Source organism: Malaclemys terrapin, chromosome 4, assembly GCF_027887155.1.
Source record: "Malaclemys terrapin pileata isolate rMalTer1 chromosome 4, rMalTer1.hap1, whole genome shotgun sequence".
Lineage (NCBI taxonomy): Eukaryota > Metazoa > Chordata > Testudines > Emydidae > Malaclemys > Malaclemys terrapin.
The window spans coordinates 12,823,600-12,840,795 of record NC_071508.1 but is presented as its reverse complement, the minus strand read 5'-3'; the positions used below and the strand labels follow the sequence as shown (position 1 = coordinate 12,840,795).

Sequence of the window (17,196 nt, the reverse complement as noted above, 5' to 3'; positions counted from 1 at the left end):
TAAGTGTTGTGGTTAGAGTTGGGACAATGGGGAGAAGGGGTGGTTAATGGTTGGGAAAGGGAGAGAAACATAGATATGCAACTAAGAGTCCTGTGGCACCTTATAGACTAACAGACGTATTGGAGCATGAGCTTTCGTGGGTGAATACCCACTTCGTCTGATGCATGTAGTACATAGATATGCAACTGTCGCTCACTGGGCGTATGGTCAGTGCTTAGAGCAGTGGTTGAGGAGCCAGATGCAATCACCATTATCCAAAAGAGCTCCAGTAGTGTGAATTCATGGTTTCATTTACTAGAGCACTATCTATTCATATTTAAACAGTATGACATGAGAAATTTAGTTTTTAAATATTCTCACAGCAAGATGACTGACCACTTATAAAAATGTTATCAACTATTAACACACCCAACAGCCTGATTGGTTATGCTACAAAGCGCTGCTCTTGACACAGGTAAGAGCCATTTGTAGCTCAAAAGCCTCAATCTGAGTATCAGTGGCCTACAGCAATGGGACTCTGCTCTCCAGTGGGGTCTAGGTATCATACAAAGCTAGTGTAACTAGGGTGACCAGTTTTCAGAGTAGCAGCCGTGTTAGTCTGTATCCACAAAAAGAACAGGAGTACTTGTGGCACCTTAGAGACTAACAAATTTATTAGAGCATAAGCGTTCGTGGACTACAGCCCACTTCTTCGGATATGCACGAACGCTTATGCTCTAATAAATTTGTTAGTCTCTAAGGTGCCACAAGTACTCCTGTTCTTTTTAGGGTGACCAGGTGTCCTGATTTTATAGGGACAGTCCCAATTTTTGGATCTTTTTCTTATATAGGCACCTATTACCCCTCACCCCCAATCCCAATTTTTCACACTTGCTGTCGGGTCCCCCTACGTGTAACATTTAGTGGCAAGCTTTTAAGTGGCATCACTTATTGGAGCAAATATTCCTCTCTCTGCTTTTGGACTAGGACTAAACTCCTTTTTCCCCCTTCCTTAAAGCCTGTTTATCCCACCAGGCAGCTCGAGCAGCAGAACAGTTTTCCCAGCACAAACACATGACCGGTCCCCAGCCCTCCCCCTACCCCGGGGAGGGGCCTTGTCCCACCCCCAGCCAATGATTAAAACAACCCACAAGCCCTATGACGAGAGAGGGGCGTGGCCGGGGGGGGGCGGGGCAGCGCCGGCTGGGCGAACCCCGCAGACTCCCCCGGGGGAAGCAGCCCGGCCCCGCCCGAGCGCTTCCCGGGCGAGGCGGCCGCAGCCTGTCTCGCGCTCCTACGCAGCGCGCGCGGCCGCTCCCTCTTCCGGCTCTTGAGCGCGAGCGCGCTCCCCCTCCCCTCCCCCGTGGCACGCGCGCGCCCAGCGCCTTATGTCATCCAATAGGCGGCGGCGACGGCTCGGTTCCGCCCATGCGCAGTGTGAGGCGGGGCGTGGTTCCTGGATGCAGCGCCATGGAGCTGCTTCGGGCGCGCTGGGCTCCGCGTGTCTCAGCGCTGCTGGTGCTCGCGCTGCTTCCCCGGGGAGCGCTGGGTGAGTGTCGGGGGCCAAGGGAGCTCCCGGCCCCGCCCCCGGGCTCCCCTTTCCCTGCGCCGGGCTCCGGGCGAGCAGCGGGGGGAGCCGGGACTGGGGCTGCAGCTCTGCCCGGGGGCAGGAGGGGAGTGACTCCGGCGGGGCGGGGGTCTGTGCTGGTGGAGGGGGGTCCGGTGCCCGGGCTGCCAGTGACGGATCACTTGGTTCTCCCCGAGCCGGCCGGCCAGTGGTGAGTTGGGGTCCCCCAGCGGCCAGACCCAATTCATTGCTGTCGCCGTGGGCAGGGGTCTGGCGGTCGTCCCCAGCGTGGCTGGAGATGCTGGAAGTGGTGCAGTTCTTCTGCATCGCCTCCGGTTTAAACGGTATTGGGCATCCACCTGAACAAAATCACCCAAAGGGCCGTAATGCATAGAAACCGTGCTTAATTTTGACCAGATTTGCAGGCCGTCTACATGTTCTGCATTTTTCTGTACTGTTTTGACTTGGGTTAAAGGAAAAGTCTGTAGTCACAGGGCAGTATGAGCTGAAAGGAAATATTAATTGGGCCCAGGCAAGAAGGAGAAGTTCTCTAGTCTAGTGGGTAGACTATTCATGTGACATGGGGGTTCAATTTCTCCTGCCTGCTGAGGAGAAGAAGGGGTTTAGCTTGGCATCTCCCAGTGTAGGCTCCTCTTTTAATTAGCTATGACTTGGTGGTCCAAATATGCAGATCACTGTTTTGCCCCCTATGGGTCAGGCTGTGGGAGACCCCTGTTAAAACTCCTTCATGAAGGGATTTGACCAGGGGTGTCCCACACCCTACACCTAAGAGAACCTGAGAGGTGGGGGATCGTTGTTTCCACCTCCTCTGTTTCCAGAAAGACAAGGGCCTCCTGAGAAAGGAGGGGATTTAAACAAGGGCCTCTCATCTGGGAGGTGATTCAGTCTTGTCCAAACCTCCTCTTAACAGGCTGAGGGAGGATTTGAAGTGGGGTCTCCCACTTTCTATGTAAGTAGCCTACCCACTGGGCTACAGAGCGAGCCTAATTTTCTTGCTGGTCCAATTACTATTTAATTAAAGTGGAATAGCTTCAAGAGGCAAAAGTGAGGGAAGCTCCCACTTAACCCCCTTTGTCCTCATCTGGTAGAGGGCAGACTTGAACTAGTAACTCTGAGTTTCCCAGGAGAATAGCCTAACTGCTCTAGCATAGAGGGCTTCCCAGAGGCAAAACCTCAGGAGCTCCCATTTCAAACCACATCTCATCATCATCTAGTACAGGGAGAAATTGAACTAGGAACTCCAAGTTTCCCCACTGGGGTAGCTTAACAAGTGTAACATAAATGGCTGCTTGTTTTTGTTTTGGCCCAATTATTATTTAATTAAAGTGGAATAGCTTTAAGAGGAAAGATTCAGGGAGTTTTTGAGTCAAATCTTGTCACCTCAAGGGGAGATTTGAACCTGTATTACTAAGGCTCCCAGGGCATCATCTCAGCCACTGTGCTATAGAGGGTACTTGTTTTTTTGGGTCAATTTAACTGGTATAGGTTCAAGAGGCAAGACTGAGGGCGCTCCTATTCAAATACCTCCTCATTTCATAGAGGGAGGAATTGAATCAGCAAATCCACATCTCACAAGCGAGGCACTGAACGCTTCTATTACAGAGGACTCTTAGTTCTTTGCTTGACCCAATTAATATTGAGTTAAAGGGGAACACCTTCCCAAGGCAAGAGCCTGCATCTCATCAGATAGAGGGAAGAATTGAATCCACAGCTCCGGCAGTCCAAGGGAGTAGCCTACCCACTCTATTGTAGAGGACTTGTCTATTTTGCTTTGGCCCAATTATTATTTAATTAAAGTTGAACAGCTTGAAGAGAGAAGGAGTTGCTAGTTTATCTGCTACATGGGGAAATGGAACCAGCATTAGCTAAGAGACCTCAGGGGGAGAAGCCTAACCACTGTACTATAGAGGCTCCTTGGGAAGTTATCAGTCCAATTTATAGTTAATTAAAGCTTCAAGAGTAAAAACTGAGGGAGCGCCCACTTCAAATCCCTTCTCCTCATCAAGTAAAGGGAGGAATTGAAGCAGCATCTTTAATGCACCACGTGTTTAGCCTCACCACTGTACCATAGAGTGCTTCTCACTTGGACTTTGGCCCCCTTAATATTTAATTCACGTGGAACAGCTTCAAGAGGAAAGACTTGACGAAGCGCCCGCTTCAAATCCCTTCTGCTCATCGAGCCACATCTTCAAAATTCCACATGAATAGTGTAACCACTATATTACGGGGGTCTTCTCACGTGCTTTGGCCCAATTAATATTTTCTTCAAGTGGAACGGCTTGAAAAGGCAAGCTAACAGGAGCTCCCAGTTCAAATTCCTTCTCAGCTGGTAGAGGGAGACGCCTCTCCAAGAGCCTACGAGAGTCTCGTAACCACTCTGCTATTGAGTGCTTCTTGGGCTTATTTTGGCCCAATTAATATTGAATTAAAGTGGAACAGCTTCAAGGAGACAGCCTGAGGGAGCTTCCAGTTCATGTCCTGGCAGCTAGAGGGAGAAATTGAAGCTGGGGTTCTCCAACACACCAAGTGAGTCCCCTAACTCCCTCACTGTAGAGGGCTTAATTAACATAGCCCAGCTTCAACTAGAAAAGAACACCCCTTTGGAATAGCCCTTAATTCAGTTATTAGGCCATATGCATTAAGTGCTGACAGATCCATATTCATCTCCTTTCTTTTAAGATAGGCAGGGAATTAAACCATCTGTCATGGTACAGGCTACGACCCCAACCACTAAGCTAACAGCAAAATGGAAGATTGCTGTCATCTCTCCTCAGCTGTTTTGTGTGGTGCTGGGCAGGTACCTAGCAATTTCACAAGACATGGTTTAGGCACTTAAGTCAGCTGCCTTCAGGCAAGGATTTTGTGGCTGTGGCTTTCAAGCAGAGACGGACGCACCTCACTCCATGAAAGGCAGCACTTAGCATTGCCCTGATCAGCCATCATCTCACATCAAAGATGATCCAACCATCTAGTAGGCAACTACATCTCTGCTGGTTGAGGGCTTTATAAATTACAGGCATTACTTTGAATCGATGACCTGACCTAAGTAGCATGTGCTCAGTAACGCTAGCAAGAGTTAAATGTAGGTAATGTGGCATCTTTATTGTACAGTGGTAAGAACCAAGTATCTCTAGATAATGTGCACTGCAAATTGTTTGCTAAAAACAAAACAAATGAGGAAATGCCACCTTCAATGGCCTCCTTCAGGCAGCACCTAAAAAGTGTATTTTATCAGTCACATATATGGAATCATACAACAGTTCAGTATCTTCCAGTGGCCCCGGTCAGCAATGGGTGGGTAGCAGATGGCACAGGACACCTTGTTGGTAAAGTGAGGGTGCTGTCAACTGCTCCAAAAGCCACCCTCACCCCTGTCTTGTGAGAGTATGTGTGCAGGAAGGAGCTGTGAATGCCTCAGGTGTGCTCTGATGCATGCCACTGTGATAGTGACAAGTGTAGCAATGGAGTAGTGAACACATTGGACCCAGATTCTGAGGCAGAGTAAAAATGTTTCAACTATCTGCAACTTACTGTGAGCATTTTTCTGAGTAAATATAGCTCAAAGTAGTTATGTTAGCCATTCAGTAGCTCAGAGTTACAGGTAGGGGTTAATTAAGAATACAGAGCTATACTTAGTTATTCACACAATATATTCATACAAGACATTGTACAGCCCTGCTACTTAGTCATCACTTTTACATTAGTAATGTACATGTATTACCCTGTGAAGTTACAGGGGTACCACGTGTGCTTTAGACTTATGGCTCCATCTGAGCAGATAACATATATTTCTGAGGTTGTATAATTAAGGGGTAGGGATCTTATCTGCATAACTTCATAAAATAGAAAAAACTTTTCTGAAATGAGACCATTCTGCAAATGATAAATATTTTGATGTATTGTATGGTACAAAGAAGCTCGTACTGTCATGTGAATGTAGACTTTGGTTTTAAGAAAAGGCAAAGTAGTACAGGAAAATGCATAAAATATACCACGTGGGGCTAAATAAAACTCAAACATTCCAAAACAATGCACTATGTAGTCAAAATAGTACTGTCAATTGTATTTAGAAACTATCTGCCCATTTTGGTCAAAATTAAACTATGTTTCTATAAGTTACAGCCTTTCTGAGATTTTGATTTTTGCTGATTGGATGCCCGATAACATTTAAACAGTACATGGTATAGAAAAACTGCACCACTTCCAGTCTCTGCAGCCACGGTGGTGATGACCACCCGATACAGGGAGACGTGATAGCACTGACTTTTTTTTTTTTTTTTTTTTTTTTTTTTAAGCTAATGGGTCGTTTGTCCTTACATCTAAGGCATTAGAAAGCTGCAGGAACAGTCTGGGAAGTTCTGTTTTTGACATTTCAATTGAATGCATCTGATTAGTTTTAAGTGTTTTGTAAAACATCACAAGCTTAGTGTAATTTTCAGATTCATTTCTTCTCTCCTTTAAAAAAGTGTGTCACATCTGTTGGTGATTAGTGGCTTCTCTGTAAAAGAATCAGATTTTTTTCCACTGTAGTCTGTTTTTTCTGTCTGCATATCTGTGTTGTCCTTCAGTCAGGCCCAGGCTCTAGCATTCTGGACAACTGTTGCTAGGTTCCACTGTGTGGGAAAGGAAAACAATCAGTGAGAAAACACCTTTAAGATTTCAAAAGACTTCTATGGTTTATTTTTAAATGGAATCTAGATATTTAAACGACAAAAAGTGAAACAGCCCTTCAGCTGACATTAGCCGTATACAAAAGTAGGCAGACTATACTTAACTAGTGACACCACACTGATAAACGAAGGGCAACTATTATTTTTGGAGGTTGATTTTATAGAATAATTCGTTTTAAAATGTGTAATGTAAAATTATCATCTTATGTGGTGAAGACTCTTCAATACGTAAATCAACTCAAAGGAAACTGTCTCTAATTAAACAATTATAGCAGCAGGATATGAACTCACATCTCCTCCACCCTATTCACTTCACAATCTTTCTAAGGCTATTCCAATTTTAGCATTGGGTGGAGATTGCAAAGTCCTGCACCCATGTAATCACTGAAGATCCTACATCATTCTTAAAGCATTCATCCTGGCTTTCGGCTCAAATTTAAGTACATGAGTGCCAAATTGACTTCAGTGGGGCCACTCCCATGCTTAAAGTTAAGCACATGCTTAAGTGCTTTGCTGAACTGGGGCCTTGGTGAAATAGGAATATTTCATCTGCCAGAGAAATGCAGCTAACAGGTTGAAAAGTATAATAGAAATGCAGGATTACTACCATGATTAACAGGCTGGCCAAACGCTACCAGCATAGAGGCCCTTCACAAACATTCTTTTTGGTCTCTTCCTTACAGGTCTTCCATCTTAAAAAGAGAAGGCACATAAGGGGACTGAATCTATTGTTAGCTTCACAGAAGAAACACAGTTGGTGAACGCTACTGCATGAGCTTACTTATGGTTTTTCATAAGACTTTGGTACATTCCAGATCCCACTATGGAGAATAACTAGGTTATTCTTCTAGCAGGGTGTTAGCAGCTCTTTGGCAAAAAATAGGAGAAAAGGAACTGGAGAAGGTTGAGGTCTGCAGTGGGCAGGCTGAGTTTCCTTTGACGAGATCTGCAGGGAGAATGGCTGTATGAGTGATCATGACAGATCTCCTTTTGTACGCAGGAGTCTGTAAAATACAGAAAACACGATTAATAGGCAGCAGATTTAGTAATAGGCAGCAGCGTTAGAACAAAGAAAAACCAAGTACTTCACACAAGGCACAGTCCACCTGCAGAACTTGTTGCCATGGGATGTGGTGAAGGCCAAAAGCATAACTGGGTTAAAAAACGAATTAGATAAGTTCATGGAGGATAGATCTATCAACGGCTATTAGCCAAGATGGTCAGTGATACAACCCCATACACTGTATTCCCCCTAAACCCCCAACTGCCAGAAGCTGGGACTGGATGACAGGATGGATTATTTGGTAATTGCCCTGTTCTGTTCATTTCCTCTGAAGCGTCTGTCACTGACCACTGTCAGACACAGGATACGGGGCTAGGTAGACAATTTGGTCTGACCTAGTATGGCTTGTTACTATAACTAGATTGCTTCCTGACCCCAGACTCCATCCTTTTTCAAAATGTAAGTGTGGGGTAGCAGTATTACCCTTCCACCCAATGAAAGCAGCACCCCACACTCCTATTAGCCAGCTCCAATTTCACACCCAAACTTTTCCATCAGATGGTAATGTTGTAGTGCCTAGGAGCTCCGGTGGTACTCTAGGGCCCCCATTGTGCTAGGCGCCGTGCAAACACACAACAAAAATATGGTCCCTGCCCCAAGGATATTACAGTCTTAAGACAAGAGTTAACAGATGGACAGAGACAGACCAGTGGAGGAGTACAGGAGAATAGACGATATTGGTCAACATGATGGGCTGTGGTCTCAGCACACCAGCAGCCTAATTATTACCAAATTTTTTGGTAGGCAGCATGGCACAGGAGAGATTTGAAGGGAGATACGTGCACATGTTACCTGGGAGTTCCTCCCAACTATGAAGAGCAGCATGGCAAAAGGCACGAAGAACGGGCTTATTTGAAGATTTAACAAGTGGGCTTAGAGGCTGGCATCATAGTCTAATTGGAGGTGGGAGTTGACTTTTGAGACTGAATGAGAGATGATAGGGTTGGGATAGGTCATGAAGGGCCCTTGAAAGTGAAGACAAGTAGCTTATGTTCATGACAACGGAGAAGACTGAGCCAGTGAAAGAATGTAATGATCAAAGCATGGGCTAAAGAAATGATCTTTGCAATAGCCTTCTGAATGGTTATGAGTGGGGCAAGATAGCATTTGTCAAGGCCGGAAAAGGATGTTACAGTAATCATGATATGAGGTGGTGAGAGCTTAGACAAGAGTTTTAGCTGTGTGTGTGGATGGATGGAAAGTCTATCTTAAAGACGTTGTGCAGAAAGAATCTGCAAGACTAAGGCTTTTTCTACACTACCTCTTTTGTCGGTGAAACTTTTTGTCCATCAGGGGTGTGGGGGGGAAAAAAACCTCCCCTGACCAATATCAGTTTCACCGGCAAAAGTGCTGGTGTCAGCAGGAGAAGCTCTGCTGCTGACATAGGTAACGCTATTGGGGGTAGTTTGTTTAATTTGACGAGCAGCTACACAGGAGACCTTACAGTTGTACTGCTGTAAGGTCCATAGTATAGACATAGCCTTAGACATATCCTGGATGTGAAGACTTAGACCTCTCTCCAAGTTCTCCTTTGAATGTTCTTAGGTCTTTAAATCTGACTCACTGAAAATCACTTGAATTCATTACACTACATCATTAACAGTTTACCCTTTACTGTTTATGCTGGTGTAGCGGATGTTTATTTGGAATCTGGACTTTCAGCATAATAATGGTGAAACCTAATGACAAATGTAACCCACTAGATACTAGTAACCAAGAAATGACTTTTTTCCAGTTGGAGTTCATGTAATTAGGAACATAAGAGCATTAATCTTGAATCATTAGGCAGTTGATACCAGTACCTTGCCATTTTTTACCAATGCCAAACCACCAACTGATAGTCTTCCAGATTTCCTTCCTGTTAATACCATCTTAAAATACAGGCGCAATAAAAATTAATGTTAAAATACCTGGAAGTGAAGACACTTATCTTTCTTGAAATTGGGTGGGCAGATATCAGAGTTTTGCAATGGTAAGCTGTTTTGAACTTTTAACAAACAAACACACACCATTGTTTTTGGAAGTTCTTCCTAAGACTCTCGTATCTTAAGAAAAATTAAGAGCCAATTTTCTCTTTTTATTCCATATTTCTTTTCCGTTTTAATTGTGATATTTAGTGACAAGTTAATCTGTCTTTTTGGGTAACTTAACTTTCTTACTCCTTACTTAAAAAACGTAAGCGTCTCAGGGTACATCTATACTATAAGCACTACAGTGACACAGCTGCAGTTACGTTGCTGTATTGTAGACACTTGCTAAAGTGACTGCAGGGGATTTTTCATCGCTGTAGTAAATCCACCCCCTCGAGAGGCAGTAGCTAGATCAACGGAAGATGTCTAGTAGTATCTACATCGGGGTGGGCAAACTTTTTGGCCCAAAGGCCACATCTGAGTATGGAAATTTATGGCAGGCCATGAATGCTCACTAAATTGCGGGTGGGGGTGCGGACTCCGTCTGGGGGTGTGGGCTCTGGGGTGGGGCTGGGTATGAGGGGGTGGGAGTGCAGGAGGGTGCTCCAGGCTGGGACCGAGAGGTTCAGAGGGTGGGAGGGAGATCAGGCTGGGGCAGGAGGTGGGGCACAGGAGGGAATCAGGGGTGCAGGCTCCGGGCAGCGCTTACCTCAAGCAGCTCCCAGAAGCAGCGGCATGTCCCCCCTCCGGCTGCTACACAGAGGTGTGGCCAGGTGGCTCTGTGCGCTGCCACGTCCGCAGGCACCGCCCTTGCAGCTTCCATTGGCTATGGTTCCCAGCCAATGGGAGCTGTGGGGGCGGTGCTGGGGGCAGGGGCAGCGGGCAGAGCCCCCTGGCTGCCCCTATGCTTAGGAGCCAGAAGGGGGACGTGCCACTGCTTCCGGGAGTCGCGCAGAGCCACAGCACACACGGAGTGGGGCAGGCCCCAGAACCCGCTCCCTGGCAGGATCTTGAGGGCTGGATTAAAACATCTGAAGGGCTGGAGGCAGCCCCTAGGCTGTAGTTTGCCCGCCCCTGGTCTACATCATAGGTTAGGTCATCTTAACTGTCTCTCTCAGCAGTAGCTCAATCGATGGGAGAGGTCTCTCCGATTGCCCTAGAGCAGCGACACCAGCAGCACAGCTGCATTTCTGCAGCTGGGCCATTGTAAGCTCTCTAGCGTAGCTAGCCTACACCTCCCACTATCTATCATACTGCAAGTGCATCACAGTACAGAGACCGTTATGGATGCTGTGATTCCTTGATTTGTCTGTGACTTCTCTGTATTTGACTTCCTGCAGGAAGGCTCTAAGTGGGTGGGTTGCTAACCCTCAGGAGGGGAGGCCCCCTGGGGAGGTGTTGAAAGGAAGCCTGCCTGTTACAGGGTATACCACTCACCTCTGGACTGGTGCCTCCTCCTGATACTCTGGGGATTAGCTCAAGGACTACCCCGCCCCCACAGTTCACACATTGTCACTCTATCTGCCTGTAGCTCCTCCCACAGCTTCAGGAACCATAGCGTTCTCTTCATGGCTCAACCCTCTGGCCGTGTCACTGACTGTGCGCCCCACTTCCAGGGGTGGTTTAGCCATCAAGAATCCTAGGTAGTCCTCTCGCTCACTGTCTCAGTACTGTTCACCCAGTGGCTTGTAGGGGAACCTAGGCTTGCCCTCTATTCTGGGTTCTAGCCCTCAGCTCAGCAGTCTGGACCTTCTCTCTCTGGTCTCACTGCTCAATCCCTGGGCTACTTCCTATTTTTAGTTCCCCTTTCCTTCCTAGGCCTATCAGTTCCCAAAAGTCTCTTCCCAGGAAGTGACTGCAATCTCCACCCACTCCACCCTTTCCGTTGTGGGCTTTATAGGGCCCGCCTATTCCTGCCCAGCTGAGCCTTTTTAATCAGGTGCCAATATTTTTCGTCTGCAAAAACAGATTGTTCTTTGAGTGACTGTTCACACAGATTCCACAATTGGTACACATGCACCCCCTGGGTTGAAAATCCAGTTCTTTTTGGCTAGAAGTGTCCATTTAGCTGCACCTGTACCCTTTTCCATTGCTTCCCTCTCCCAGAGGGTACAAAGGGTGGAGTGGGCCCAGCCACCTCTCACTTTCTTCTTACTTCCCATGGCCGCAAGACAACCCCACACACTGGCTTTTTCTCTCTGCTACCTCCAAGAAAGTGGACAAAAGATATCAGTGTGATATTCCCGAGGATACAATCTGGACAGATGGTCAACTGTCCCCCCTCAATTCTCCAGTCTGGGATGCCTTGTACACTGTTTTGCTGTGAGAACCACCACTCGTGGCCAGATCTCACACAGCTTCAAGCATGCAAAAATCACACCCAGCTGAATTACATGAATGCTCTGGCCAGCCACTCATGAATTACATACAGGGCACCACCAGCAACTTCCCAGTCCCAGATCTTGCCCCTAAAATGTTTTTCTTGTACTGCCAACCTCTCTACTGAACAATGCAAGCTCACATAAAGTCCATCATTTCATCAATGGAAAATGATGTGCACAAATCTTGTTCTCTCAAGTGGAGATTCCCAAATACTTCAATCCAAACACACTGGTTTAGATAAAACAATAAAACAAGTTTATTACCTACAGATAGATTTTAAGTGATTGCAAGTAATGAGGCATAAAAATCAGAATTGGTTAAAAAAAAAAAGAAACAAACAGCAAAATGCAAACTAATACCTAATTTCACAAACTAAGCATGCTTAAAAGCAAAAAGGTTTGCCTCCCTGCCAGCTTATAGCCATCTGGATGGATTACTTCAGCTAGGACCTCCCCCCAGTTCAGTGATGCTTCCTTTATGTTTCAAACATTGATGTCATGAATGGAGAGAGGTGATTTGGGAGCTTCTGTTTTTCAGTCTTATACCCTTCTCCCCTCTTTGAGGCCTACCTACAGCTGGGGTTCAGGCAACAGTCTGTTTACATGGAAACCCCCCAGTTGTTCCTTTGCCATTATGTAAAGTTCTAGCTCAGGGGTAGGCAACCTTTCAGAAGTGATGTGCCAAGTCTTCATTTATTCACTTTAATTTAAGGTTTCGCGTGCCAGTAATACATTTTAATGTTTTTTAGAAGGTCTCTTTCTATAAGTCTACTTTACATACTACAGTAGTTTAGTAATATAATATGAACAAGGTTTTCAAAATGTTAAAGAAGCTTCATTTAAACAATGTTTAAACAAGCTTCAATTAAAATGCTGATCTTACACCGCCAGCCTGCTCAGCTCGCTGCCAGCCTGGGGTTCTGTTCACTTAGGCCAGCAGTGGGCTGAGCGGAGCCTGCGGTCGGGACGCCGACTGGCAAGGGGTCGGCAGCCGGGACCCCAGACCTGGGGGGGTTCAGGGGTCAGGGCAGAGAGCTGGAGGTGTGTGGGGGTGCAGGGCAGAAGGCTGTGGGGGGGGGGGTTCAGGGGTCAGGGCAGAGGCTGGGGCTGTGGGGGTGCAGGGCAGAAGGCTGGGTGTGGGGGGAGGTGGAGGGCAGAAGGCTGGGTGTGTGGGGGGAGTTCAGGGGTCAGGGCAGAGGGCTGGGGGTGTGTGGAGGTGCAGGGCAGAAGGCTGGGTGTGGGGGGGAGTTCAGGGGTCAGGCAGAGGGCTGGGTGTGTGGGGATGCAGGGCAGAAGGCTGGGTGTGTGGGGGGTTCAGGGGTCAGGGCAGAGGGATGGGGGGTGTGGAGGTGCAGGGCAGAAGGCTGCATGTGGGGGGTTCAGGGGACAGGGCAGAGGGCTGGGGGTGTGGGGGAGTTCAGGGGTCAGGCAGACGGCTGGGTGTGGGGGCGGGTCAGGGCAGAGGGCTGGGGGTGTGTGGAGGTGCAGGGCAGAAGACTGGGGGCGGTTTCAGGGGTCAGGGCAGGGGGCTGGAAGGGATATGCCCTGTTCCACCCCCTTCCCCAAGGCCCTGACCCTACCTCTTCTCTGCTTCCTCTACAGAGCAGGGAGCACGCTGCCACTCCTCCCCTTCCCCCTCGCAAGGGCCATCAGCTGATCGGCAGCAGGGAGAGGGAGGAGGAGGGGCAGGAAAGCACCACACTGGGGGAAGAAGCGGGGGAGGAGGGAAGCTTGGCTGCCGCAGGACCAAGCTTCTCCCTCCTGCCCGTGGAGGGGAGAGCGGTGGGCGGAGGGGGGTGCTGAGTGGGGCTGGGGGCCGGGACCCCGGCAGGCAGCAGCGTGCCACTCAAAATTAGCTTGCGTGCCCTGTTTGGCACGCATGCCGTACGTTGCTGACCCCTGTTCTAGCTCATGCCCTTCTTCCTGCCAGAGAGTGGCCACATGGTAGACCATTTGATTAGGTTTGGGCCTGTTTTTCTAACTTTGGAACATGTCACAGCAACATTATACAGTAGAGTGTTCTAACTTTACATACAATGTTGCCACACATTTTACCAGGGCAGTAAGGTCCAGCAGATTGAGTTTTCACATGATGCCTTGTGATGGGGTCTATCTACTCTGCATTGGGCCCCCAGGGCTTAACTGTGCATTGCAGACTGAGGAAGCCACATCCCTCCATCCCTGCTGAGCATGCCCAGCCTGGAGACCGGGTATAAAGGGAAGCAGCCCAGCTCACTTGGGCTGGACTGCCGAGGAGAAAAGATGTGTATTGTGAGCTCCCTCCATGGACCTGTGGGAGCCCCAGGTCACAGAGGCTAGGCATGCTGAACCCTAGGTGGACACTGGACAGCCAGTGGTTATCTGGGAGGGGACTGAGTTGCTGCAGACCTTCCCAACAGATGACCCCTGAGCACCCATGGACTGCTGTACTAGGAGACCAAGTAGGAAGTGGCCCAGGGGAAATAGACACTAGTCTGGTCATGAGACTGAAAAAATCTCACTGTTTTGGGCAGATCCCTGCTGACCCAGTGGCACAACACTCTGCCACTGTTAGGGCCCTGGGCTGGGTCCCAGTGGAGTAGGGTGGGCCTGGGTCCCCCTGCTGCTAGCCCCCACTGGGGTGGCAACGCCCCCACCTTACACCTAGAGCGTTGCTGTTGTCTACCATTCACCAGAGTCAGAACACTAGACTACTGAGACTGTGTATGTGTTAGCTGCTCTGCCCTGACTGAGGGCCTGAGATCCTGAGTGGTGGCGCAATCTACCCTGACCACTAGGTCATGCTCCCTGGTAACAGGCCCTAGGGGACTCTGACTGCTAGGTCACACACTCCTGTTTTGTGTGTGAAGCTATCAGAGACTCTCGCAGTTGAGGCGTAAGGTCCCTGCTGACTGTATGTGATCAGACACCCCTTGATGGGATTTATCTACCTAGGATATGCCTCAAAAGGCATCCTTTGTACAAAATTCGTCGTCATTTCTTAAAAAGAATGAACATGGTGTGCAGACTGTCAATCAGGTCCCCTCAAAGAGGCTTAAATATTTTTGAGCTACCTACACCTGGCTCTGTGGTTGTACAAGCTGTACAGGACAAAACAGTATGGTCCTCTAAAGTCCATCCCTCGAGAGAGACTCCTTGCCTCCTCTCTGAAAAGCTTGACTTGTTTGGCTGAAAGGTCTGTTTTCCACAAGCCTACAAATGAGGGTAGCAAGGTACTAAGCATTACGGGGGGTGGGGGGGGGTGTTAAACTGGGATGGACTGCCCAATTTTGTGGATAAGCTATCCAAGGAATACTAGGAAGAACTGAAAACACTTTTGGCAGAGGTCTAAAACTGCCAGAACTTCTCTGCAGACTGGATGTGTCTGACACTGCAGACTGGATGTGTCTGACACTGCAGTGCAAACAATGACCATTGGAATCCCTGAGGATTGCAATCCTGGCAATTCTCCTAATAGAAATTGCAACCCTCAGGGATTCCAAGAGGCAAAAATTGAAGACCTTCCAACTGAGGGCAACATTGAGGCACTCCATACTCTGAAGGATTGATTGCAGGGCTGCTCTGAGCCCTAAGGAGTGCAGTGTCCCAACCCATAAAAGAGAACAACAAAAACAGCCAATAGTTCAAGCAGTGCTCCCTGATTGTCTGAACCTCTGAAGAAAAAGCAGAGATTTCACCAGAGGCAACCTCTGCAACTTCCTCAGCTGCTCCACAATCTGGGGCTTTGAACAGACAGCCCCCTCTCCCCACTAATGTGGAGTCCTAATCCTCTGGGATTCTAGATTGTCAAACTGAGAGATGGTTGGGTCTGCACCATCTTTATGTCCTGGGCGTGGTCAAGGATTGATCAAGGATCCAGGTATGGCCCCAACAGATCCTGCTAGCCAGAAAGATTCCAGTCTCTCTAGTGCCTGGTGTTCTTGTGCACCAAGAGTGGAATCTGTGTCCAACACATCTTGAACCATAAATACTGTAGATGAAGTAGCTATTCCTTTACTGCAGAGTAAGCATCATCATTAAGCACCATTTAGTGGAAAGTTGCAGTCTGATGTGCAGCCTTATGTTTCTGCAGATTTCTTGTTTGCATAAGTAAACTGGTCAAAATGCTACAGATTTAGAGAAATGTCGTCGAAAGTGGAGTTGTCACACTGTCATAATGTGAAGAAGCAGATCAAGAAAAAGGGGAGAGAATAAAACAAGTAATGGGATGACTGCTAGATCATAATTTTTTTTCAACAAAGATCCTTGTTGATTGGACTTGAATCAAATTGATTCTTGCGGTTGGACATGCAATTAAGTTAAGGGGCCGGTATCTCTGAAAATTGCATGCCACGGTGGCAGATAACACTTGCTTTCAAACTTTGAGTTCTGTTGATCTTGCCACTGCTTAACTAGTCACGCTTGTTCTGTGGATTTAAAGATTTTTTTTTTAAATAAGTATCTAAACAGAGTATTGTATGTTCATTTTTCTTACCTTGTGCCTCACAGCTTGGTAGTGCGAGCTACTCGTTGTACTCCTTGTTTTAAGATTTCAAGCGGGGATTTCAAAAGAGCCTAAGGAAGTTCTATGCCCAGAACCCACTGAAACTTTCCTAGGCTCTTTTGAAAATCCCAGCCTCTGTCAATTAAGGCTTAGTTAAAACAAATATAAACTAAGAGTTTATGGTTTTTTTCCAAAGTTACAATGTTATTTTTTTTTTTACATAGGTAATTGTGGTGCCCCACCAAGGCTAACCTCTGCTGAGCTGCAGGACGAGTTTAAGACCCAGACAGACTTTGCAGTTGGGACCACAGTGAGATACAGCTGCCGCTCAGGATACCAAAGAGTCCCTGGAGTGCCGCCCACTCTTACTTGTGAAAGAGACTCTGTGTGGTCAGAACCCAAAGAGTTTTGTCTAAGTAAGGTTTTTCTCCTCTCTGCCACCCCTCCACACTCGGGGGTCAGAAAACACTAACAGGTTAAAGGCTCTTCTGGATTGGAATGAAGATTTTGTAACATTTGATGATTTGGAGCTTGAAAGGGACAAGGTTTTTCAAACAGAATTGTTTGTTTTTAGGAGGAGCATAAAGCTTCCCTAAAGACTCAAATGTAAAACTAACACAGAAGATGAAATTCTGGTTTACTTGAAGTCAGTGGCAACACTTCCATTCAATAGGGCCAGGATTGCACATGGTGATTAACGCAGACATTGCATGTAGTTATTGATAAAAGCGTGCCAAGCCCATAACTTAGTGATCCTGATTGGCATTGCTGTGATGGTGATATCAGTTAAATTGTTTTTCTTTCTCTGTGGAAAGTGCTATGTGGAGGGCTGTGCTTTCCTTGAGAAAGGAAATGTTGGGTATAATTCTTTAGCTCTCACATCCTTCTGGAAAGTATAAGTGCATCTTGCAGGATAGAGCTCTTTAAGTCAGCCACAAGTTTTGGCATCTGGTTGTATTATCTTCTGTGTAATTCACTTGATTTGGGTTCCTAGTAATTTGAAAGTCATCTGGTGTATTAGCAGGACTCAATCTGTAGCTTGGCAATGTGATAGCTTATAACCAATAGGGATATTATTTCACTAAAAGGGCACTGATCTTCTCCATTCCACTCAAACTCCAC

General features: G+C 47.2%; 1 protein-coding gene across 2 annotated transcripts in view; it reads left to right on the top strand.

The window, feature by feature from the left end:
* The first annotated feature begins 1,392 nt into the window (after positions 1-1,392).
* Positions 1,393-17,196, top strand: part of LOC128836530 (C4b-binding protein alpha chain-like) — a 39,428-nt gene continuing 23,624 nt past the window's right edge. For both annotated transcript variants that reach the window (XM_054026885.1, XM_054026884.1), the window contains exons 1-2: positions 1,393-1,528; positions 16,299-16,490. In XM_054026885.1, coding sequence (XP_053882860.1) covers positions 1,408-1,528; positions 16,299-16,490 — 313 coding nt within the window. In that variant the 5' untranslated portion in view covers positions 1,393-1,407. The remainder of the gene's footprint in view (positions 1,529-16,298; positions 16,491-17,196) is intronic.